A 26013-nucleotide genomic window follows, 5' to 3' on the forward strand; every position below is an offset into this window, starting at 1 on the left:
CCTGGCTCCTGCTGTGACTCCATTCCTGTTTCACATATTAATTGGAGGATTCTTCCTGCTTTGTTATTTAAAAATATCATTTCTAAAACAGGACTTTCAATTTCTCTCTCAACCCACAAGGAAATTTCAGCTTTTGTTAGCACTGTCCAGGGGCTAACCCAGGCTGCCAGCATTTCTGGCCCGCAGAGTTGTAGTAGGCAATCTGGGTTCCCTGCTTTACCTGTGTGGTTTTCCTTTACTTTGCTCTCAGCATAGCTTCTGGAAGGATCTTTTCAAAAAAATCTCAGCCAGCTCATGTGACTCCTTTTCCTAAAGCCTTCTAGAATGTTCCTAGTAAAAGCTTCCAAAGGCCTATTCCTATCCTGCAAGTCCTCAAGCTCTGCCTGCTGCTGCCGTCTGTCCGTCTGTCTGCCTGACCACAGCTTCTGTTTACTCACTGTTATTTTCTACATCAACCTCAGGGACTGAACTGTAGGCTTTTCTGCTGTTCTGACACAAGCTTCTTCAAAGCTCCTGCTCTTAGCTCATATGATGCTAATCTTATCAGAGAGCCTCCCCTGGCCATCCGAAAATAGCACCCTGTCCTAATGAACCTGGTCTCGGTTGGTCGTTGCCATTGCCACTTGATAGACATGGGGCTCTGCAACCCGGACTTCTGGGCCATGTCCTCCGCAGAGGGCCCAGGCCTTGCCTCTGTCATACTCCATGGTCCTTCAGAAGCAGGCTGCTGGGGCGTGATGAATGCCGGGAAGCACTGTGCACAGCCTATCAATTAGAAGAAAGGAGACGAGGCCTTTGCACTTTTTGGCCTGAGGGCCACAGGCCCCACATGGTTTTCTCTCTGGGTAGAGTTTGTGGGGTAGGCTGCATGGGTAACAGAGGGGTGCGCATGGAGCACAGAGACCCACGAGAGGATTGGTGGGGATTCTGGACAGTGGCGTTCTCAGGTGCTCTTGTTTCTCTTACGACTTGTCAAAATAGGTTTGAAGTTTACCTTTCATTTACCCAGGCGAGTGTTATGGAAAACATGAGAAAGGCGTTCATGCTGAGCTGTAGTGTGCTACAGGCAGGTCTGAGCAGCAGCCTCTCCACATATACACACACTCGTGTTTTCAACTAGTGGCAGCCTGTCGTTTGGAGCACTCACGTCCCACACTGGCTTCTTCACCTGTGAAAGAAGCAGAAAGCCCACCTCCCTTCTCTCTCTTCCTTCTCCTTTTGCCATTGATGGCAGACAGTGGCCCTGGATGAGGGTGGTGGGAACTGAGCGGACTTACTGCATTATTAATAGGCCTGTGAAAGCAGGTGCGTATGTTCAGTCAGCCGAGAGCTTAAGTTCACTCCTGTGTGGCTGTCATGTGGGGACAACCTCCAGGGAAGCACTGTCATTGCAGCCACATGACTTTCCAGGGCTGCCTCCAAGGACCCACCTCTCGTTCCCATGGCAAACATGTGTGAGAGAGTTCTTTCTCCATGTTCACCTGGAGCCCGGTCAAAGGGGGCCCGCAGTGGCCGAGCCACTCAAACATACACCGCTCCCCACCGGTGGCTGTTTCCCAGGTGGTTCTTTGGCTCCACGGAGTCCTGTGTTTTCTCGTTCCCCTGACTCATGGCGAGCAGAGGCGCATGCAATCCCCCACAGAGCGAGGACCGCATCCCTCGTGGCCCATCGGTCCTCCTCAGGGTTCCAGGCTGGGAGCCAAGGAAGGCCTCCTCCTGAGGTCATTCTCGAGGGGCAGAACCCACGGACTCAGCCGTCAGGAATCCTATTTACAATAGCAGAGTGATAACTGTGAGAAATATTAATAGCCGCGGGCTTCTGTCCCAAAATTGCAAAGCAAAACACACTGAATCAAAAGTGATTTGCAGGGGACTTTCGACTCAGACTATTCTGGATCCCTTCATTTGGCTAGACTCCATGAAGAGTAAAATTAAAGCCCACATTGGAATTTCGGTTTTCTCTCTCTCTTTCTCTCTGTCTGTCTCTCCCTGTGTGTGTGTGTGTGTGTGTGTGTGTGTATGTGTGTGCATGCGCACAGTAAGAAGAAAAAAAAGATCTTTAAATATGTATATATGTAAATATGTATAAATATATACATATTTATACATAAATATGTATGTATAAATTAAATATGTGTAAATATGTATACATATTATAAAATATGTATGTAAAATATGTATGTGTTGTATGTATATGTACATGTGTATAAATATGTATGTATTATGGGAAAGAAAAAAAGCCCCAGGAAAGGTCCCAGCCCTTCCTGTGAAGACTGATCATAGCTGTCAGGGAGACACTGTGACTGCCTCTGTAGCACAGACCTTGTTCCCCTTGGATACTGAAAGCTGTTGGCATTCACTGGTGTCAGGTTGCCCGTGGTTGTTTCAGGTGTTGCCAACTACTGTTCTTCCCTGGGCAGGGGCAAGGGTCTTTGAGCTGGGGGGGTCTTTGCCCTGTACCCAATTCAAAATAAGGGTATTAGAATGATCATATTTTTGAAGGAATTTTCCATATTTCCCCAGTGGAGAGTCTGAAGTATGATAAACCACAGGCCTGAGTGCTCAGTGAGTGCCTTACACTGAGCTGCAGCCTACATCTATTATAAGAACAAATGCTTTTAAAATTAATCTTTGACATCCAAAGGAATTGGTTTTATTCTGTTATTTTCATACTTGTGTTCTAGTTCACTCCTTTCCAGGCCCCCTTTCACTTCTTATTTTGAGACAGTCTCACTAAGTTGCCCAGACTACCTTTGGAGTTTGCTCTGTACTCCAATTTTGTAATCCTCCTGTCTCCACTCTCTTGAGTACCTGGATGGCAGGCCTGTGCTTGGAGAGTTCTGCCCAGCAGGCACTCCAGGGGTTGGTTGAGTCCTATTTTTATTTTTCTGAAGAAACTGGGCTGTGCCCCACGGCACGGGGGTCACTAATAAAGTGCCTGCTGGGGAGAGAGGGTGCTGTTGTTGGAAGTGGCTGTGGGCAGCTGCCAGTAGCCTTGGTGGTGCTAGCAAGCATAATTCCCAGAGAGTTCTGATCATGGCTTTGCCCTCTGCGTCTGGGTACTGGGAACAAAACCACGGGTCTAAGTGCCCTGCCAACCTCCGTCTCAGCAGATGGAAGGAGGGGGGAGTGGTGTTGCCAGGGAATGGGGGATGCCTAGTGTAGCCACCACAGATGTCATCCTGACCCATTCACTCAGCTTCTAAACGTGCAGGTTTGGGGGAAGAGTTGAACTCTTCAGCGCTAGAGAGAAGACAGACCTGAATCTTAGCTCTAGAGCCCCCGAATAGGTTTAGGACAGACCAGGGGACAGTTTCCAGTATTGTGGCAAGGCCTTATACACACCCAGTGAATGACATTTGGAGTCTGAAATCCTTCCTGTTATTTCCCCATTTCCCGCGACTAAGGATGGAATTGCAGAACTTTTGTGTTTCAAAAATACTGGCACTATGAATGACTAATGTTGGACTAGCCTGCAAAGCAGTATGGGGCATGTGTCACCAGGCTGGACTTGCTTTCTATAGACAATGAGTGGCTGTACTTACAATAGCAAGATGCAGGGCAGGGCAGTGGTTAGCTGTCTTTCTCAGCTCAGGAGGATACTGGGCTGTGTGGTCACTTGTGCACTAAACATGCTCTGTGGTTAGAATAGTGCAGGTTCTGTGAGTCCTGGTGTTGGAGAGCCACAGAAGGCTGCTATTGGAAAGTACCTTAGGCCCTGACTCAGACAGCCTGTCCCATAGACTGGAAGGGAATAGGGGACTACAGCAGGACATGGGCTTACAGACACATGGGAAGACAGATCCCACAAAGCCTTGTGGGCAACAGGATGGACTGATTGTGGGACTTTTATTCTGACAGGTAGTGGGTGCTGTTAAGGGTTTGGGAAACAAGGTGGAGGCAAGGAAGTTCCCTTTAACATTTTAACCACATTTACTACCAGCTCTAGCTATACTCAAGATGCCGAGGGAGGAAGCAGGACTTGAAGAACACAGACTGTTCCAGGGGAAGTGAATGTTCAGGGAAGCTTCTGTTGTCTTCCTTCTGTGTTAACCAGAAAGGCAGGGCTGCTGTTGCTGCTGCTTCTCCTCCAGCTGCTCCTGTAGCAGCAGCTGCTCCAGCTGTTCCTGAAGTAGCAGCTGCTGCCTTTGTTGGTCTGAGAAAGTCTCAATGTAGCTCAGGCTGACCTTGAACTTTAAGGTCCTTCTAGGCCCTTCAGTGTCTACTGCCGTGCCTGACTCAGAAACATTAAAGACAATGAAGGATTCTCGTTGTTAACTCAGGAGGCTGGTCTTGAACTTAAGACCCTTCTTCTCTTCAGCCTCTAGAGTTCTGGAATCTTGAGATCAAGGTCAGCTCAGGATACAAAATAAAGCTCTATCTCACAGCATTTTGTTTTTGTCCTCTTAGTACGTGTGAGTAAGTTCTTCAAGTGGGCACTAATGGTCAGGGAGTTGATACTTATAAAGCCAGTCCTAATTATTTAAAGTCTTAGCCCTTTATTTTGATTGAGGGACAGCATGAACTACTACTAGGTCAGTGTGAGTCTCTGATTCAGGTCAGTTTGGAACGTCCTTGGACCACAGTGGTGAAGGTAGTTTCTGTGTGTTCGAATTGGTGTGGATCAAGGGTCACCAAGCCACTGCCCTTACAGAGGAAGCTGAGGTGAATCTCCAGTTCCTTCACAGGTTTCGCTTTCCTTCATAGCTGTGTGCTGTCTATGAATTGTCTGAATCCCAACACACTTTCTCTTTCGTTTCAGAGAGTGGGTTAATCGCGCCCCATCCATTCATTTTCTGAGAGTATTAATTTGTCTGAGGCTGCTGATGCGGGATCCATGTTACCAGGTTGGTTGGAGAAAGTAAAACTGTTCTTCATTTGTGACCAAAGTAAAATAGTGAAATTAAAAACACAGTGGGCTTTTTTCCCTAAAGTGAACCATGTTAATGTTTGTGTCACAAGTCAGGAGCTTACGAATGTGACATACAGCTCACCTGCTGTGGGAAAAGATTATGAAGAAGCAATTTGTAGGCCCATATATCTGCTTATTTATGCTCAATCTACAAGGTTCAATGATTGAGTTCTGGTCTATGTGGTCACTGCTACCAAACCATTGAAGCCATTTCAAGTTCAAGGAGGTATACAGTAGGCCACACACTGAAGCATGTTTACGGCCATGAGGCTCACTAGAGCAAAGCCAGCAGTGATAAAGAGGGAGCTCACTGCGTAACTCCAGAGGCAACCCTTAGAGACAGCCGGGCTGCAGCCTGTTAGCTACCACGATCCCACCCCTGCCCAGCTTCTAGTTGTTAACTCCGAACCCAGGAGAGCATGGGAACTCCCTCTGTTGGCGTCAGGGAGGCCTGAAGCTACCATATTCCCTTTTGATCACGAGCTGGATACATCACCTTTAGCTTACAGCCTTTCACATTTTAACGCTCACAGGAATCGCTGGGAATCTAAGGAATACAGATTCTTACCCAGGAGGTAGAAACAGGCCCCTGATTCCACATTTCTTTTTAAAGATGTATTCTTATTTATGTGCACGGGTATGTGTCTGTTTTGAGTGTGCACTACATGTCTGCCTGTGCCTATAGAAGTTAGAAATGGGCGTTGGGTGCCTGGTACTGAAGCTGCAAGGTGGACATGAGCGACCTAGATGTAGGTGTTGGGAATCAAACTCCCATTCTCTGTAAGAGCAGCAAGTGCTCCCGACCACTGAGTCATCTTTCTAGCCCACTTCTGCATTTCTTTTTTTAAAAAATTAATTTATTTACTATCTATATGTACACTGTAACTGTCTTCAGACACACCAGAAGAGGGCACCAGATCCCATTACAGAGGGTTGTGAGCCACCATGTGGTTGCTGGGATTTGAACTCAGGACCTCTGGAAGAGCAGCCAGTGCTCTTAACCACTCAGCCATCTCTCCTAATACAATTCTAGGAGATATCAGGGCTGCTGGACTATAGTTTACCTTGAATAGCAAGGTCTTAGTGCTTTAGCTGTGAAAGCTTAAAGAATGGCCTACCCAAGGAACCATCTGTGCCAGAACCTTCTTCTTTCTGGCCCGCCTTGGCTGTGGGGCGGGAGCTGCAGAGTACTGCTGCTTGCAAAGTTTACTGTGTTTCCGAAGCACCTAGAGGTGTAGGTCTGTGGGTGGGGAAGGACAGTGCCAGGTCCTCAGAAATGAGACTGCTGGCTGGACTGACACGGAGGGAGCCACTTCATGGTGGCTGCTGTTCAGCCCTGCTAGCATCTCGAGAATGACTTATTTGTTCTACTGTTGTTGTTGTTTCTTCCAAAGGATCTGTTTTATGCCGAGTCCTTATAAACTGCTGGGAAGCCACGCTACCTAGGCTTTTATGGTAGACTCAGTTTTATCGGTAGATTCTTTTTTTTATAATCTCAGCCAGAATGTTCCTATTCATTTCCCCAATCATCATCTTTTGCAAACTTAGCACCAAAACAAAATGTGTCTCCCCATTTATTGGAATGTTCTGGGGCTCTTGGTCACAGTTTACCTTGTGTTCAGAGGCTGGCCACCTTCCCCACGTATATTCTAACCTGGCCTTGTGCTGTCACAGCAACTGCAAACCTTTGCGTGTGTTATCACGGCACCCACCAAATGGCATTCTCTCCTGGCTGTCCACAGTCGTGAGCTGCTGTGCAGAGCTGGGTGAACCGCGCTTTTTACTTCTGCCAAGTAATATGAGCTGCATGTAGAAAGAGGAGCACGGCTTTTCCTGCCAGGCCAGCATATGCTGATTGCCCCTACCAACTGTGAATTCCAGCCCCACAGTTCCTGCTGATAAATTTCCATATGGATAAAGAGACCAAATGCAGAATATTAAAGAGAATTCAAGGAGGAACAGTCAGTACTCAGACTCATGAGATGATAGCAAAGATTTTACCTCACAATACCTTGTTTGCTGAGAAAATTAGTGACCATTGATCTGCTTTTCAAGTATTGCCTTTGTCTCTGCTGCTTTTGGTTGATTGGCAGAAGGCGGACTGCACTCCTCTTTAAAGCAGAGAATGCAGTGACTACTTTGTTTATGATATTTTGATACATACTGGCCCAGCGTCCCTGGTTGACAGCCTTTCCATAGAAGGGGATTCTCCCCAAGCCTCTGTTCCTGGTATGCCTCCTGAGCAGAAGACCGTGTGCTCTGCCTGTTGTATAACGCTTTGAGTTGCCAAGAATTCTTGGCCAAAATCTCAAGGCCATGCTAGGGATTGCTACAACTCCCTCCAATGAATGCCAGCAAGCCTTTGCCTTCACTGCTCTTTCCTCTACAATTCCTCACGGCAGCGTGCAGGCCTAAGCCTTCTCACGGCCTTCTGAAACCTCATTGTGGGGTTACAGAGGAACTAAGCAGCACTGCTGGGAGCCGCCGCCTCCTCCTCCTCCTCTCCCTCCTCTTCCCCCCCCCCCCTCCTCCTCCATCCTATAGCTTCAGATACATCAGAAGAGGACATCAGATCCCATTACAGATGGTTGTGAGCCACCTTGTGGTTGCTGGGAATTGAACTCAGGACCTCTGGAAGAGCAGTCCGTGCTCTTAACCACTGAGCCATCTCTCCAGCCCTCCTTTTCTCTTCTTAGAAATGTTATTTGAAATGTTTAGACTTTCATGCAGGTTTCTTCCTTCTTTCAGAAGTAACATCCTTCTTCTGAACAGGTTTTGTTTATCTCCCACTGATCCTCCTCATGGTGCCTCTCCTGGTTCTCCTAATCACAAAATTATCTTCTGTCTCTGTCTCTTGTCTGTTGCTCTCTCTTTCTCCTTTTATTCACTTTTTTCTAGCTTTTTTTTCTAAATCAGAACTTTTACTATGTAGACCAGACTGGCCTCTAATCCAGAACCTTCCGCCCACAATTTGGGTCTCTGGAATGGAACGCTGGTCACTGGGTTTGGCATTGTTGCCTCCATCTGACGACACCATTTTGTGGGCCCAATGACTTCATTTCTTAAAGCATCGGGTTATCTCCCCGGTCTACTACTTCCTCTTAAGTCCATATACCACTTACCTTACACATCGAACTTGATGTATACATTTTACTCTGGAAGCCTGTTAACTAGCCAGCCATGTGTAGCCAGGCCTTTTTTCTTGGCAAGATAGCTTATAGACTTATCTTCTAGCATGCAGAGGCTTAGGTAAATGCTTAATGGAACTTCCAACTGCAGGAAAGATAAGTACAGAAAACCCATGTATTTTATTTTATTTTATGTGCCTTGTTGTTTTGCCTGCATTTATGTCTATATGAGGGTGACAGCTCTTGGAGTTATGGATAGTTGTAAACTGTTATGTGGGTACTGGAAATCGAACCTGGGTCCTCTGGAAGACCAATCTGTGCTCTCAGTCATTGATCCGTATCTCAATCTCTCAAGCCCAGGACATCATTTTAAAGATATAGTTATTTAGGATATTTTTATATTAGAGGATTTAAGTCAGATTTTAAGCACGGATGAAATCCCGCATAGGATAAATGTCCTGTGTCCAAAGCTCATTAGAGGAATCTCTAACGCATGCTCGCCAGAGGTAAGAGTAGATCCTAAGCGGCTCCAAGCTGCAGTTCACCTTAGAAATGATGGTGAAGGGGCTCAAGACCCCATATGAACAACAATGCCAACCAACCTGAGCTTCCAGGGACTAAGCCACTACCCAAAGACTATACATGGACTACCCTGGGCTCCAACCTCATAGGTAGCAATGAATATCCTAGTAAGAGCACCAGTGGAAGGGGAAGTCCTTCCAAGACTGAACCCCCAGTGGACGTGATTGTTGGGAGGAGGGCGGTAATGGGGGGAGGATGGGGAGGGGAACACCCATAGGGAAGGGGCGGGGGATGGGTTAGGGGGATGTTTGCCTGGAAACTGGGAAAGGGAATAACAATTGAAATGTAAATAAGAAATACTCAAGTTAATAAAGATGGGAAAAAAGAAATGATGGTAAAAGGTGGTTGCAGGAGGGCCTTTCTGATGTCCCCTGACCACGTGGTAGCAGGGCAGCACCACATTTGCTTGTGGCTTTGCTGCTCTGAAGAGCCCTCCCTCTTACCTAGCACCTGAGTGATATTTGCCTCGTCCTATTTTTAAATCTTGGCTTCTTCAAAATGTTCTGTTCCCCGTTACCATCGTCGCCTGCAGCATCTGAGCTCCTGACCTCACCAACTACCATTTGCTGCTGCTGCTGCTTTTTGTCCACGAGTTGATATTTTTAGCCTTGGGAGTTTTCCAGGTTTAACTTTTTTTTTTTTTTAAATGATAGGAAGAAGTACAGAGAAAGAAGGTTGCAGTTCTGACCAATGGTCTTGTTTGTTTGTTTTAATATCAGAAAACACAACTTTTATATTCCTTAATAATTTATCTCGAGTATGAAATGACAAATACTAAATATTACGTGTTTATGTTAGAACTTGAGGAAACAGTAAGATCTCATATAGCTTTGTAAAGGAACCACTTGTGAAATATGAGCCTCTTGTCCTTCATTATGTTCTGTCGTTTTTTATTTTATTAGGAAATACTCCATAAATTGGGTGGCATTGAAGACCTCGCTCAGGTAAGATTGGTTCTGTTGAAGCTGCTTTTACCTTTACGTTCTGGGTTAAGTTCTGGTCAAGAATTAAATAAGCATGCAACAGTGTGCCTGGTTCTCTCTACATATTTATTTTTAACCCGCCTCAGGTTAGATGTACGTGCAGTAGCCAAGAGATGACCTCCCGGCTTGACTTTAGAAGACACAGAAGGGAATTTGGTTGTGTTTGAGCTCCCATCATGTGATGCTAATTCTCAAGGCAGTTAACAAATGCTTGTCTTATGTCTGCTGCCTGATAGGGTAGAGGCAGATGGGGTTGGTAACAGTGGCCCTGAGACATGACACTTACAGGCAGAGAGTGACAGAAATACTGTTCTTCTTAATTAACCTCATTTACCCAGGGTGGTGGTGGTGGGAAATGCTGTAAAAAGTCACATTAAAAAGTTTGCACTGGGTCACCTTCTAGTCACTCGCCTTGAAGGACTAATTGAAGTCCGCCTAGACGTGCTGGAAAATAAACCTCTTGCTTTTGCATTGAAAAAAAAATTGCAGTGTTTTAAAATAGATTTAAAAAACTCTTAAAGTCAAATGTCTTAAGTTAATGATGACAAGATTATTGTCATTGGCCAGCATTGGCTGGCCAGGTCACTTATGGTGATGTAAGGAAATATGAAGTCATTACAAAATATCCAGCCTTCATTAAGTATTTATAAGTTGAAGATAATGTAAGGAATGATCTTGATTTTAGGCTATTTTCGCATTGAAAACAACTTCCTAACAAACTATTTTACGCGGGGTTGGGGATTTAGCTCAGTGGTAGAGCGCTTGCCTAGCAAGTGCAAGGCCCTGGGTTCGGTCCCCAGCTCCAAAAAAAAGAAAAAAAATATTTTACTAGCTTCATGTCCTGTAGTATATGAAATTGTATTATGAGGAACGACTAACAGGTGACCATATAGGCTGAGCAGGTATTCAACAACTTGGCTTATTGAGAGAATAAAAAACAATTTTAGTCCATGTCATTGAGTTGGAATGGCCCAGTCTCCCAAGACCCATGGTAATAAAGGTGATTTTATTTATTTTACTTTTTAATTCATTTTAGTTTTATTTTCCAGGATAAGAGATTAGACTCTACCCTAGTCTTCATGTCTACTTTTTGTCTTTTTTAAACCTTTGAGATGGATCTCACCGTGGAGCCAAGGTCGCTTCAAATTTGCTCTCCTCTTGCCTCATCCCCTCTAGTAGCTGAATAGTGGGTCTACTCACATCCTGATATTTTATTACTTATTTATTTTGCTTATTTATCCTTACATGAGAAATGGTCTCACCAAGTAGCCCATACTGGACTTAAAATCCAAATAACCTGCTTTAGCTTTTTGAAGTTGAGTCCGGTGTTAACAGACCAGCAATAGTGACTTACGATACAGTCACCATCTTGAAAACTCGTCACCATGATTACTAGTCACCATGCCTAGTGGAAATGCTACTTTTGAGTATGAAGTCCCTCTGCAGTCTCCTATGTTGATCCTTGGTACCCGACTGGTGGTGCTGCATGGACAGTCAGTGGGAACCTTGAGGCAGGGATGAGCTGGAAGAAGTAGGGGCCACAGGAAGCTGCCTGCCCCAGCCCCTTCCTGTCATTCTCTCTGCTCCCATGAGCTGAGCGTCTTTTCTCTGCCTCACTTCCTTTAAATTGTTTCTTTCAGTGTTTGTCACAGCTCTCCTGGGGAGGGGATCCATGTTCAGTTTTAAAAATGTTTATTTATTTATTCGTTTGCTTATTTGTTTATATGTTTATGAGTGATCTGTGTTCCTGTATACACAGAAGAGGGCATCAGAACCCATCACACATGGTTGTGAGCCACCATGTTGTTGCTGGGAATTAAACTCAGGACCTCTGGAAGAGCAAGCAGTCATTGCTCTTAGCCACCTCTTTAGCCCCCTTGTTCAGTTTTTAGAGAGAAATCTAACTGAAGATGTACCTCACTTAGTGAAGTGATGCCCATATGTTGTAAAGGGTGGGCACCACAACTTTAATGACTGCATTCACACTTTCTGTGCTTCTCCGAACCCATTTCTTAAACCTTTTGCTGCAAAGTAGCAGGTTACCATGCATATCTTACATAAACTACACCATGAAACTATTTGGTTCAATTTGTTCTGGGATTTTTGAGGGCTTTCATAATTCCTTCAACTTTCTGGGCATCCAGGAAGAAACCATGAATCATTAAACCCTGTGTCTCATCCTTGAGTGCCACAGACCCAGGAGTACTGAGCAGTACTTAGTTACCTTCCTGCCATCAGAGCTCATCCTAGGACCTGCACTCTTGTTTCCTATGTACTTTTGGTGCCAGCTTTCTGACTGGCTTGTTGGGTTGGTCTTTCACACAGTACATGGAGATCGTGGCCAACGAGTACCTGGGCTATGCCGAGGAGCAGCACTGTGTGGACAAGCTGGTCAACATGACGTGTAAGCATTGTTGCCAGGTACCCAGAGAACCGCGTGGACTTGCTGGGGCAAGGAGTGTGATGTTTGTCGCAGGAGAAGGGACACCTGCTGCTCTCATTAGTGCTCTGCTCACATGGTGCGTGCCGTTGTGCCAACGGCAGCACGTGTCCCCACATCTCCCCAGGGCAGCTCTTTCCTTGGCAAGCATATCTGTTCCAAGGAAGAAGTCTTTCATACAAGTGACATCTGCTATGACGTTGGAAGAAAACCTTTCTATTTCTGTGAAAATGTCAGACTGTGACGTTGAAAGAAAACCTTTCTATTTCTGTGAAAATGTCAGACTGCAGGGTTTTTGCCTCTAAAATTTGGTAATAACCATATCTAGCTCATGTAATTTTTACTACTCAGAACATGAAAAAGAAAATGGGGAATCTCACCTGAAGACAGCAGCATGGGGGCTGTGGCCTGGGTAGGAGACATCTCAGGCATTCCCCTGGTTTCCTTGGAAACTTTGACCAGTTTCCCTTCCACCTCTCCCCTCCTTCCCTTTTCCCATCCCTCCCCCTTCCACCTCTCTCCTCCTTCCCTCCTCCCACCCCTCTCCCCCTTCCACCTCTCTCCTCCTTCCCTTCATCTACCCCTCCCCCTTCCACCTCTCTCCTCCTTCCCTTCTCCCACCCCTCCCCCTTCCAGGTCCTCTGGGTGTGGCTTCTTGCTGCTTGGGGTGCTAGCTGAAGCCCACTGGACTTGTGTGGACAGACTGGTTTCTCATGCTGCTGGCTGGGCATACACTGGCTCTCAGGAGCAGGGGAGATGCCAGGCACCAGGAAGTTACTTTGAGGACAGCTCTCTCAGGGCAGGAACCTTCCCAGGTCTTATGTTCTGCCTGGCCTCCATTCTCTTTGTAAGCTGGGATATTTCTGAGTAGGGTCTTTTAAGTGCATGCCTTGACCTTGTAATAAATAAGGTTCAGGAACCTGTTCAACTTTAGATACAAGGAGAGTTTGCTTTTGTAATATTTTCAAATTTACTGTACTAGATGAGCTTCTCGAGTTGAAATATGCAGTGCTGTCCCCGACTATCCCTTTTGTGGGTCTCTGCTCCCACTTTCACTTTCTCCACTTTCCCATCACTTCTGAGGACCTAGGGTGTCATGACTACAGTCTCTTTTAATCTCTTGATCTCCCTTTGAATGATTTCTTTCTTTAATAGATATTTTCCAAAAACTTGCTGCTGTGAAAGACCAAAGAGAATGGGTCACTTCAAGTGGAGCCCACAAGGTGAGTGGATCCCCAGAGTGCTCGAGTTCCACATGGCCCTGTGTGGCATCAGTCCACTGTCCAAGTTCAGAGCCTGGTACTCAAGCTCCATGTCATTATAAGTCATAAGACTCTTCACCCAGCCTAAAACGATTTCTCTAGTCATCTTAGGTTCTTTACCAACACAGGGATTAAATGAATGGTGCAGCGTATGAAGACTTTTCATTTCCTATTCTACTCCAGCTCAGTACATTACTTAACTTTAATGTTGTAAATGGAACGGGGTTGTTTATTGCTTATTTATAAATAAACAAATGAAATTCAGCAAGTAAAAGATATACATTTACATATAAGCAAAACCCATTTGTCTTGTAGGGTTTTATTAGAATCATATGAAATCACCAATGTCTATAAGTCAGAGGTAATTGAATATAGCAATTGATGGGATGCAGACTCACCAGGTGGTATGGGATTATAAGCATATAGATCAAGTATTCATTTTAAGGGACTGAAGATGCAGTTCAGAAAAAGAACACATGCCTTGGGTCCTGGGTTCTGTTTTCCCAGCAACATCACACACACACACACACACACACACACACACACACACACACACACACACACACACACACACACACTTTCTCTCTCTCTTTCACACACACTCACATGTGTCAATGTGTACCTTAAAATAAGTCAATGTTGGCTTAGTGCTAACAGACTATTCTGACATTTATCAGGCAGATGTGTCGAACTGATTTCAATGTCCTGTTGAGTTCTCCTATCTCAGGAAGCCATGGTATACACTGGAGCACAACTGCCTAACTTGTGCTGCTTGTGGCCCTATGCTTATGGGGGGGGTCTAGGTGACACACATTAGTTTTCACTTCAAGAGACAGTGATTTCATTGCTGTTGTTTACCATCTGACAAAACAACAACATTAAGTTCTTAAGTTGGCCTAGCAAAATTTTTGAAAATGATGTTTGTAGAATTGCAGTTTGTGAAACATTGCACAATGGTGAAGATCAGGAAGGAATCCGAGAAAGACGCTAGCTTCAGCCTAAGGAAGTATAAAGGGATCCACGGGATGGAAACAAAAGTCCATCCCGGCAGTCACTCCTGAGCTCCCATAGCTCTGACAGGAGCATGTTTGGCAAGACTGTGTTGAGGGACAGGGGTTTGTGTTCTGAACATTTGGAGAAGAGAATTTACATTACTGAGGATTCAGGGAAGGCATTAGTCTCCCAGGAAAGGCATGATACATAAAGCTGAGATATAAAGAGGCTATGTTTTTAGTGGTGCACAACGTGGGGTGTGGCACTTTTGAGGTTCAAATGACCCTTTCACAGGGGTTGCATATCAGACATTATGAGTATCAGATATTTATATTGCGATTTAGAGCGGTACCATAATTACACTTACGAAGTAGTAAGGAAGTAATTTTATGATTGGGGGTCACCACAACATGAGGAACTGTATTAAAGGTTATAGCATTAGGAAGATTGAGAACCACTGGTTTAATGACACTTAATACCACTTTAGTGGATAACATTGGGAAGAAAAATACATATACATATTATACATATATATAATTGTACATATATATGTATAAATTCTACTTATATACATACATTTTTTAATTGAGTAAAAGAAAAGGATCCAGAAAAAAAAATAGCAAAAGGTCAGTGTCTATGAGTTTTAGAAACAGTACATTCAAGAGCCTTCTGGGACTTTGGTAATTATGTATTTTCTTCTATTTTTCAGACATTAGTGAATTTACTTGGTGCCCGAGACACCAATGTCTTGTTGGGTACTCTTCTGGCACTGGCTAGCCTAGCAGAGAGGTGAGTGTGTGTCAGCATACTCCTCTTTGAAGGAATTGCAGCACTGTAGACGGGAGAGCTATCAACACACAGGCTCTTCTGTCACCTGCTCAGTTAAAACCTGGTGTGGGAGGCACGTGGGGAACAGCACAGGCTGAAGAGTCACCTGGTTAGGAAGCACAACTTAACATTTAAGCTAGAGATTTTTCCTCGTCTGACCTTTGCTCTCAGGTTTCCAACTGCTGCTTGGAGGAACATCACCGATGGTCTGTCTGTCTTCTTTATTTGGCTTTCAGAACTACTATATTTCTATGCCAGTTGAATCCCAGACCTTGTTTCTTTATTCTTAACTGTATAGTCCTTGTAACATATAGGGCATTTTCAGTGATAAGAGTTGGTTGTAAAAACCCGTCCTTCTGTAGTGTCATTATTTTAAATGAAAGAGCAACAAATATGTTTTTATATCAGTGAGCAGATTATTATGTTTTCGTGAACAGTATACAATTCCTTTTTTTCTCTGTGGTCTCTACTCACACCTCCTTACAAGGTATCTAAGTTACTTTCCTATTGCTCTGATAAAACAATGCAAATCATAGAAGAAAGAATGTATTTTGGGGCTTACAGTTTCAGAGGGTGCATCTATGACCATTATGATATGGAGCGTGGCACCGATAGGCAGACATGGCACTAGAACAGTAGCCGAGAACGTATATCTTGAGACACATCTATGAGGCAGAGAGAGTTAACTGAGGATCGCTTGAGTCTTTTTAAATCTCAAAGCCTATAACACACCTTCTCCAACAAGGCCACACCTCCTAATCCTTCATGTGCCCGTGGGGGCTATTCTCATTCAAACTACCACATAAAGTAATATGATCACTAGGATACAAAAACGTGGCTGGAGTAGAATGTTTTTAGTAACTACTATTTATGCATTTGCAGTCCAGAGTGTAGGGAGAAGATCAGTGAACTCAACGTAGTAGAAAATCTGTTGATGATTCTGCATGAATATGACTTACTCTCTAAAAGGTAGGGTCTTATCCTCATAAAAATGCTTCTATGGTGGAATATGGACTTTGTAGTAATTTAAATCTATGATCTTGGGCCATGGTCACTCAAATTGGTTCTAGAATAATCTCTCTCTCTCTCTCTCTCTCTCTCTCTCTCTCTCTCTCTCTCTCAAAAGCTGTTTTATTTGTGGTAAATGCTTTTTTTACATCATTATTTATATTGTAATTGAATGTCATGAATCAGCTTGGCAGTTCTTTTCCATTTAAGGCAATATGAAGATGCTAGGAGGAAGAGGAACATAGCATCCAATTATATAATCTCATGAGTGGATCATTATTAATTTTGTTGTTGCATTTGTCTAAAAATGTTTAGGAAAAAGAAACCTAAGGGTTTTTTTTGTTTTGTTTTGTTTGTTTTTTTTTTTTTTTTTTGGTAATTTCAGATTAATGCATGGGATAAGGAAGATTGCTAAAAGCCATTGTGTTTAAGACATGTGATATAGGACGACTACCGTATGTTGTGATCACATGCTACAACTCACAACCAAACTGGGGACACAATGGATTCCTTTATGCTTAAGCTGTACATTGTTCTAAAGCAGGACTTTATACAGATGGTATTAGGTGTGTGCAGGCTTGCAAATCTGAGCTGTTTGGCATTTAAACCACAATTTTCTGAGAAGCCGAGAGTGTAGAAATCTTAAGCAATGGAGACCTAATACTTGCAGCAATTTTTTTTGTATACTTTTTCAAAGCTGACTTAACACTGTTTTGCAAGAGTGTTGGTGTGGAGAAGAATCTATGCTTTCAGACTTGATGATTTGAACTCACTCATGGGTTAAGATGGCAGATTCTATCACTGTTGAGTACGATCAGAGTGTACAGTGTGAGGTAGGGGCAGGCAGAGGGAACTCCTTGGGTCCTTGAAGGTGGTGTCCTGGAAGATGCAGTCAACAAGGTTCAGCACAGAATAGAAGTTCATGATCAAAGTGACGGGAGATAGAAGAAAATGTCTTGGCACAGAGTGAGTGTGCTGTAGCACAGAGACAGATCCTGTGTGTGACAGGAATGTACTGGCAGGCTCAGCTGGGCCAAAGGAGTCTGTGTCAAAAACTAGAACAGTTCCTGATAAGTCAAAAACAGTAGCTAATTCTGATCAGTTCTTGTTCTATGTCAGGACATTCCCTGAGCCCTCCCAAGCCCTCATTTTATCTACACAACAGTCTATTGTTCTTCATATTTAACATGTTTATCCAGGTTTTCAGGATGGGTTTTGCATGGTAAGATATGGAGTTTTACTTGAGCATTATGGGAAATCACAGAGAGGGTCGGGGTAGGAGTGGACTACATCCACATATCAAGATACATTTAGCACAGAGAGAGAGAATGTTTCTTGTAGAAAGTTTGAAAAGATAAAGCATGCTTTCTACCAAAGAACATACATTCTTCTCATTGTTTGAGACAGGTTTTCATAAGCAGCCCTCCCTAGGCTGGTCTTGTTCTTACAGTGGTCTTTCTGTCTGCCTCCTAAGTTCTGGGATTATGGGTTTGAAGCATCATTCTCTATAGGACACGTGTTCTTAACAACAGCTGGGAGAGGAGGGGGTGGCTCAAGAGGGAGAGGAGCATGGAGAAGTTCTCTGGGAATGGAATTGCAGAGCAGTGTGGGAATGTGAACCCTGGAGTGTTTAGGACAAAGGGGTGGAGCAAACACTAAGCTCTAGAAAGGAACAGACATGACATTACCCTTCAGAAAATGAGCTTTATTAGGAAACGGAGAGCTGCATAACCACTAGCTCTGGTCAGACTTTGAGGTGGAAGAGCAGACAGAGGCAGCATATGAGGTTGTGAGGGGGGACAGTATTGTAGATATTAGCTTAATGTGAAAGTAGGAAAGATAGCCATCACAAACACATGGCATACACAAGAGACTAAAAAGGGGAAGGATATATACATAATACATATATACATAATGAATAAGAATATATATACATATATATATATATATATATATACATATATATAATGTTTTTAACCCAGGGTATTGGGAGCTTGACTACAGCTAAAGGCAGTTACAGCACGTAGAACTTTTCATAGGATAATAGAACATAGGGACTAAAGCAACAGGAGGTGGTCTAGACTGACCACAGGGGAGGTGTATCTGATCTTAAAGTGGCAGGCTCTGATCTAACAGAGAGGCAAGCACCACAGGTTGGGAAGAACAGTGGCTCAAGTTATAGATTCTGTGTCCTAGTGGTGGCTCCAGTCTAAGTGTGATGTCACTGATGCACGACCAGCATGAATCTCACCCTTGTTCCCACCACACCAGACTCACTGCCGAGCTCCTGCGCCTGCTTTGTGCTGAGCCCCAGGTGAAGGAGCAGGTAAAACTCTATGAGGGGATCCCCATCCTGCTCAGCCTGCTCCATTCTGACCACCTGAAGCTGCTGTGGAGTGTCGTCTGGATTCTGGTCCAGGTGTGTGAGGACCCGGAGACCAGTGTGGAAATCCGGATCTGGGGTGGGATCAAGCAGCTCCTTCATATCTTACAGGGGTAAGTGGGGGCTGGGATCTTAAAAATGAGCAGAACATTCTAGTATCCCTTGGTTATTTGTTTGCTTTGTTGTGTTTTAAAACAAGGTCTCTCTGTATAAGCCCGTCCTGGATATCATTATGTAGACCAGGTTGGTTTTGAACTCACAGAGGTCCACCTGCCTCTGCCTCCACAGCACCGGGATCAGAGGTATATGCTTCCTGTCTTAGGGCTTTATTGTTCTGAAGAGGCATCATGACCACAGCAACTCTTATGAAGGAAAACATTTAATTAGAGCTGGCTTAGAGTTCAGAAGCTTAGTCCCTCATTATCAAGGCGAGAAGCCTGGCAGCACCCAGACAGGAAGTCATGCACTGGAGAAGGAGCTTAGTGTCTACATCTGGACCCAAAGGCAGCAGAAGAGAGAAACACTGGGCCTAGCTTGAGTATTTGAAACCCCAAAGCCCAACCCAGCAACACACATCCTTCAACAAGACTATACCTACTCTGACAAGTTCATATGTCCTAACCATTTTAAATACATGATGCCACTCCCTATGACCGTATTAGGGCCATTTTTAGTCAAACCACCCCACCTCCACCCCTGCATTTTAGTAGCTTCTATCGCCATGAACATAACAAGAGCTGGTTTGTTAAAATAGTTTGCAGTTGAAAATTTTGGGATATATATTGCATTGTAACTATATTTTAAGAAGTAAGTATCTTGAAGAATTGGGTAATAACACAAATTGATACTATGTTTGGGACCATTCTATTACTTAATATTATTACAGAGAATAATTCAGCCCTAAGGGTGCCAAGTCAGGGCTACAGATAGATGTTTCTGCTCAAAAGAGACCGCCATGCTTATGATCACTGGTCCATCAATAAAGCTTATTCCAAGCTCTAGGCAGATTGGCTCATCCATTTAAACACCACTGCAGATTATCAAATCAATATGACTAAGACCGCATACTATTTCTTTATAGAATTTCTCTGTGGGAATATTTCAGAGCATTGGAAGAGGCTGCAGAGAGATGAACAGCATGCTTCATTAGTGATTTCTGCCACTGGGAAAACAAAGGAAAAGTGTGTAGCTTGCTGATAACCCCTTACTTTTACAAAAGCCTCAGTTCCTTGGAGGTATAGATTATAAATATTTCACCAATCCCATGACATAATATCCCCTCGGTCAGAATAACTGCCAAGGTTGTGTGTGCTTGTAGGATGAAGATGATGGGTGGGTTATTCTTGAATAGTTGCTATGTTCTCAATGACGCCTGGAATTCTTCATTAATAATCATTAAGTATTATTTAGACTTAATTATAACATAAGGCACTTTCCCCTCATTTGCTCAAGCCATAGGTTTTATATCATTGAAAGGTGGGAGTTCTTCATGTCTAAAGACTCACTTTCCAACACCATCCATGGTATGGTGCTAGAAAACTTCCCTGGGAAGGTGATATATGTCAACTCCTGTTAGATGTTCAATATGCCTGGTATTTGGAAGGACTTATTCCTTGCTGGATGCCTGCTGGTTGCTGCTGGCCACTTGGGGTAGGTGCTAGAGGAGGATCTGCCTGGTAGCTGATGGCTGTAGTGTTCACAGGCTGCTACTGCAGGGCAATTTTCCAGAGGCCCAGTTAGGCTCGGACACCTGCAGCCTCCAATGGCAGGCGCATTCCTGATCAGGCACAGTGATTATCACAGAGTGCTCCAAGATACTTATCTCCACAGATAATACCATCAAAGGAACTGTTCCTTGCCTCAGCTCATGACAGAAAGAACAGAATGACCCAGATAGCATGGAGATTCTATTTGTGTTGTGTGTGAGAACGTACAGACCCAAACAGCTGATGCCATGAGAAATAAATACATAAAGTAACCACATAAACCAAAGGGAGCAAAACAGCTGAGAGAGAGAGAGAGTCTGTGGTGGGAAGCTGCACCCAGCACCCAGCAGACACATTGCACGGCATGGATTTGTGAGCTGTGGTTGGAGATGAGTAAGTGAGAAGGGAGGAAGTCATACAGCCAAGGTGGAAAATGATGGCTGGGTGATGACCACAGCCCTGCAGACTAGAAGACCAGACCAGGCCTGGAAGAGGCGAACAGAGGGCAAGCTTGAAAAATATGCTTCCAGCCAGAGGAAAGAGAAAGGAGGAGAACAGACAGAAATGGCTGATAGGGCCAGGGGCAGGCGAAGGCAGGGCTTTAAGTGGAGGCTCCTCTGACAGGGGTCAAAAAGGCAACACAGTTTGAAGACTCAGCAGGATTGGTTTTCACTAAGGGATTTGTAAGGGTGGGGCTGGGGAGAGAGGCAAGATGAGGGTCACGATGGGAATGTAAAGAGAATAAAAAAACAAATAAAGGAACTCAGAGGTGTCCTGACTGAGATGCACCCACACAAAGACTGCAGTGCCCCCGAGTTTAGCCATGAGGGTCAAAGGAGTTTGGGGAGGGCCTCACATCTCACACTAAACACCAAACTTGGTTTTAACTGAATTTGCAGCTGAAGCAATTAAGAACATAGAAAACCTCATGACTCAGAGGAGGCAAAGGTTTCTATTTATTTGTTTGTTTGTTTGTTATACTAAAGACGAGTATATTATGACATTTTCATCATGTTTGTGGCACAAAAGAAAAAAAGGATAAATGGTCTGAACAATAGCTGTCCTTTCATAGAGACCGAAATTTTGTTTCTGACCGGTCCTCCATTGGAAGCCTGTCCAGTGCAAATGCTGCCGGACGCATCCAGCAGCTGCATTTGTCAGAAGATTTAAGCCCTGGGGAAATCCAGGAAAACACTGTCTCTCTCCAAGCAGGTATCTGTTTTTTGTTACTTAAGACTGCATTCTTTATTGTGTTGTTATTCCTTGTTATAACATTAGTATAATGGTGTGGTGTATACACAGTTTGCAGGATTCCAATGTATAGTGGTCAGAACATGTGAATGCCAGAGCCATCTTCATTACAGGTGTTGGGCTGGAAGGTTAACTATACAGTGATGTGATCACTGCTACGGCTGGGTTAAAGCACACAGCTTGATCTAGGCCATAATGATGCTTCCTAGAGTTTCCTTGATCTTAGAGGATCCTATTTAACACAAATGTCCCACCTCACAAAGGGCAATGGGTCTTCTTGAACATACCAGTACCAAGGAGAAGGGAGAGTTGACAAATGCATGGTCCTTTTAAGGGAAGTGAAAGGTGAGCTGGGCAAGCCTGTTCTTGGTAGAGCTTCCTCTGGCAAGCACCTGTCAGGGCGCCTGACCTCTGGGCTTAGTAGAGCAGCCATGCAGTGTGTGTGCTTCTGGTCAGTCTAGACCATGGAGCAGCCTGGGAAGGAGCAGAGGGTGCTGGAGGCTAGTGAAGCTTGGGGAGGCTCTGAGACACGGGACAGGTGTGACAGAGGGCAGTGGCCAGTTCACAGTTACTTCCTACTGAAGAATAAAGACGTTTCCTCAGAGATGCATGAGGGCAGAAAACAAAGTTCTTCCCTTTGACATTTGTGTGCACTTAGAATGCCTTCTATGTCACCACAGTCTTGTGCTGGACTACCTGTTTAAAGGTCTCCCAGAGTCCATGTTAGCTGCTTTCAGAGCTCCTGGTCCTCTGGGAGTTCTCAGAGTGGTGCAATTGGTGGTGACCACAGTGTGATTATAAGGAGAGCCAGGGTCTAGAGAGGGATACAACAGACTCAGAGGCTTAGGGAATTCTAGCCTCTTGGTGGTGTACCTAGGGGACACATAGATAATCTTCTGGAGCTGTATACATCACGTGAGTTTGCTTGATAGCACCTGTTTCACATATAAGTAAAAAAGATCAGCAGTTAGTGGCATCTGAGTACATCCTCCATCTAGGACATGACGATAAGTCAGATATCACAACCGGAAGGATGTTCTGGAAATTTCCTAGCGATGGACGGAAGAGTTCAGAGTAACGTAGCCGTGGACGGGCTCTGGAGGAGGTACTGGGTCTCAGTGTACCATGAGAGGCAGCAGGCAGGGCACTGCTCAGGGTTCCTGGCCCCTGGTGTGGCAGTCTGTCATTCTCTCTGAAACACAGTCTGAGTGCCAGGATTTGGGGACTATATTGAAAGCAGTCATTCATTTACTGGCCAGTGTGTTGTATTCCTGATGAGTGCTGGGCACACACTGGGTACTGGGGATTATGACAGATTTCGTTGCTTCCTTCCCAGCCTGCTGTGCTGCCCTCACCGAGTTGGCCCTCAACGACACCAATGCCCACCAGGTGGTTCAGGTAAGAGCATCATGACCCAGCCCCTGGGGTTGTAGTTCGTATTCCAGAATATTGGTTTGAGGATCCATCACGCAGTTTAAAAAATATTTTAATATTTCTTCTCATTTAGCTTACCTATAGAATTCCGTTTTACAGTTTTGTCCTTCCTCAGTTAGCTCGGTTGAATCATGCTCTAGTTTCCTTTCCTGTTATGATGAAATACTGACTAACAGCAGCTTCAGGCAGAAAAGGGTTTGGCATACACTTCGGGTAACAGCCCATCACTGAGCAGGGACTTAAAGCAGGAAACCTGGAGGCAAGCCGGAAACAGAGGTCATGGAGGAGTGCTGCTTACTGGCTTGCTCCCTCTGGTGTGTGCTCAGCCTGCTTCCTTATACAACCCAGAACCGCCTGCCTGGGGTGGTACTGCCCACACCGTGCTAGAGCCTCCTAAGTCAATTAGCAATCGAGAACATGTACCACACACACAGTTATCTGAGGGCTGTGTCAACTTCATAGCTGAAGCCAAACATAACTTAGAGACCAGAGGCGGGCTGATGTCAGTGTCTCCACCGTGCCTCAGTCACGGTCATTTGAGTTCTCGTTGGGGTAATTCCCTGTTGATGAGTTTTACAGAGGAAAAGGTAGACACCTGCACCTTCATCTTCAGAATACATGGTGGAAGGGGAGGTGAGATAAATCCATGGGCAGCACGGACGGTGGGAAGAATGGCCAGGTTGGCCACAGTTCCTGTTGTCATGGCTGGCCGCTTCATCACTCCCCTCTAATGGCTCCATCTCTCATGAATTTACTTATAAATAAAACAGAATTGTAAAATGACCTACAGTGCAGCTCCAGTTATAAAGGTTAGATTCAGTGAGGTAGACCAGATGTCCACACAGACATACTTTGATAGTTGGCAGAAGGCTGAAACAGGCTTCTGTTTTCATTCACCTCCATGTGTATGTTGGAGTAAATCCCAAAACAGTGTCATTCCCACAGTTAACTTGATTTCTTAAGAAAGTTTGTACATGTCACTTTCCCTTTTCTTAAAAAGACCTATTTTACAATGGTCAATCTCTGGGTAGCCTCTCATTATGTCCACTTAAAAAAAATTAAGGTAAAGCAAATGATGCATGTATGAGTTTGCCTGTGGGTTTGTGCACATGATTGCACTGGTGCCTGCACGACCAGTAGGGGGCGCTGCACTCCTGGAGTTCGACTTACACAGGTGTCCGTGAATCACCAATATGGGATCAAACTCTGGGTCATCTGCAGGAACAGTATGTGCTTTAAACTATATGCTGACTTCTTATTACCCAACCTTGTTTCCGAGACAGGGTGTTTCACTGGGGCAGGGCTCCCTGACTCAGGTAGACTGGCTGGCACAGAGAGCCTCCTGCTTCTGCCACTTCAGCACTGGGATTGCAAGAGAGCTGCCTTACCCAACTGATCACTTTTTTTTTTTTTTTTTTTTTTTTTCACTTCAGCTCTGGGGACCGAACTCAGGTCCCCAGGCTTGTGTGGCAAGCACATCACTGACTGCTGTCATTCCAGCACTTAGTTTAATAGAAACATGTTAGAATTGTTTTGTTTGTTCATATTCTTCATCCTTTGCTTTTTTTTATTGGATTTTTTTTTATTTACACTTCAAATGTTATCTCCTTCCCCAGTTTCCTGTCCATAAACCCCCATCCCATCCTCCCTCCCGCTTCTTCTATGAGGGTGTTCCCTCTCCCAACCACACACCCCTTCCCGCCACCGTGCCCTGATATTCCCCTACATGGGGGCATTGGGGAAGTCCAGCCTTGGCAGGACAAAGGGCTTCTTCTCCCATTGGTGCCCAACAAGGCCATCCTTTGCTACATATGCAGCTGGAGCTATGGGTCTGTCCATGTGTATTCTTTGGATGGTGGTTTAGTCCCTGGGAGCTCTTATGGGGTTGTAAACCCCTTCATCTCCTTCAATCTTTTCTCTAACTCCTCCAAATGGGGATCCCATTCTCAGTTCAATGGTTTGCTGCTAGCATTCGCCTCTGTTTTTGTCATGCTCTGGCAGAGCCTCTCAGGAGACAGCTATATCAGGTTCCTGTCAGCATGCACTTCTTGGCATCAGCAATATTGTCTGGGTTTGGTGGCTGTATGTATATGGGCTTTATCCCCAGGAGGGGCAGGCTCTGAATGGCCTTTCCTTCAGTCTCTGCTCCAAACTTTGTCTCCATATATCCTCCTATTATTTTTGTTCCCCCTTCTAAGAAGGACTGAAGCATCCACACTTTGGCTGTCCTTCTTCTTAAGCTTCACGTGGTCTGTGGATTGTATCTTGGGTAATCTGAGCTTTAGGGCTAATATCCACTTATCAGTTTAAATCACTTCAAATTTATGTAGATTGTTATATAATATTATTATGTAATTCTGCAGTCTTGGGCACTTAAAAGTATTGCATTGGCGTTTTTAGTATGGTTTTTTCTGTTTGTTTATACTATTATGAGGCTGCTTTACTGCTTCTGAATTGCTTGTCTCTATTGCTAATGGTCACTGATACATGATCTTTATTTTTCCAGGAAAATGGTGTATATACAATAGCAAAATTAATTTTACCAAATAAACAATCGAATGCAGCAAAAACTAATCTGCTACAGGTAAGAAACCTGTCTGTTGCTCTTTATCTCAACATATGGAGAGGTAGGGAGCCTGTGATAAAATGGTGTGCCCTTTGGAGGATTGGTCAGGTTTGTAGTGGGTCCCTATGCTGATGGGAAGGGCTGTGCTTGGGCATGGAGTCTGTGGAAGCCAGTGACTACAGAAAGTACAAAAGACCCAGAGACAGACAGATAGACAGACAGACAGATAGGTAGATAGAGTCACTAAAGTTGCTTCTTCAGTGGCTTCTTTGGTCATCAGCTGATTGTACTTTCAAGAAACATTTCCCTTATATACCAGTATATAACAACAACAGGAAGATGGTTGTCAACTTTAAACATGAACCACAGTCACCAACATTTTGCTTTTGAAAAGGAGAGCCCAGGCAATGGGCTTTGCTTTACAAGAAGGGGTTTAAAAGGTGATGAGGAGTCGCTGGTCACAACTTCTCTAGGGCAGCAGAAATCTCCACAGGAGAGCTATTGGCAGGGGAGAGATGGGGAGTTTAGAGAGTACTT

General features: G+C 44.5%; 1 protein-coding gene across 1 annotated transcript in view; it reads left to right on the forward strand.

The window, feature by feature from the left end:
• Nek10 (NIMA related kinase 10) overlaps positions 1-26013 on the forward strand; it is an 80849-nt gene that overhangs the window by 22775 nt on the left and 32061 nt on the right. Inside the window, exons 6-15 of the mRNA XM_032917409.1 lie at positions 4763-4847; positions 9525-9566; positions 11931-12009; positions 13201-13268; positions 15010-15089; positions 16011-16097; positions 18408-18632; positions 21298-21437; positions 22813-22874; positions 25417-25494. Coding sequence (XP_032773300.1) covers positions 4763-4847; positions 9525-9566; positions 11931-12009; positions 13201-13268; positions 15010-15089; positions 16011-16097; positions 18408-18632; positions 21298-21437; positions 22813-22874; positions 25417-25494 — 946 coding nt within the window. The remainder of the gene's footprint in view (positions 1-4762; positions 4848-9524; positions 9567-11930; positions 12010-13200; positions 13269-15009; positions 15090-16010; positions 16098-18407; positions 18633-21297; positions 21438-22812; positions 22875-25416; positions 25495-26013) is intronic.

Source organism: Rattus rattus, chromosome 12 (genome assembly GCF_011064425.1).
Source record: "Rattus rattus isolate New Zealand chromosome 12, Rrattus_CSIRO_v1, whole genome shotgun sequence".
Classification (NCBI taxonomy): domain Eukaryota; kingdom Metazoa; phylum Chordata; class Mammalia; order Rodentia; family Muridae; genus Rattus; species Rattus rattus.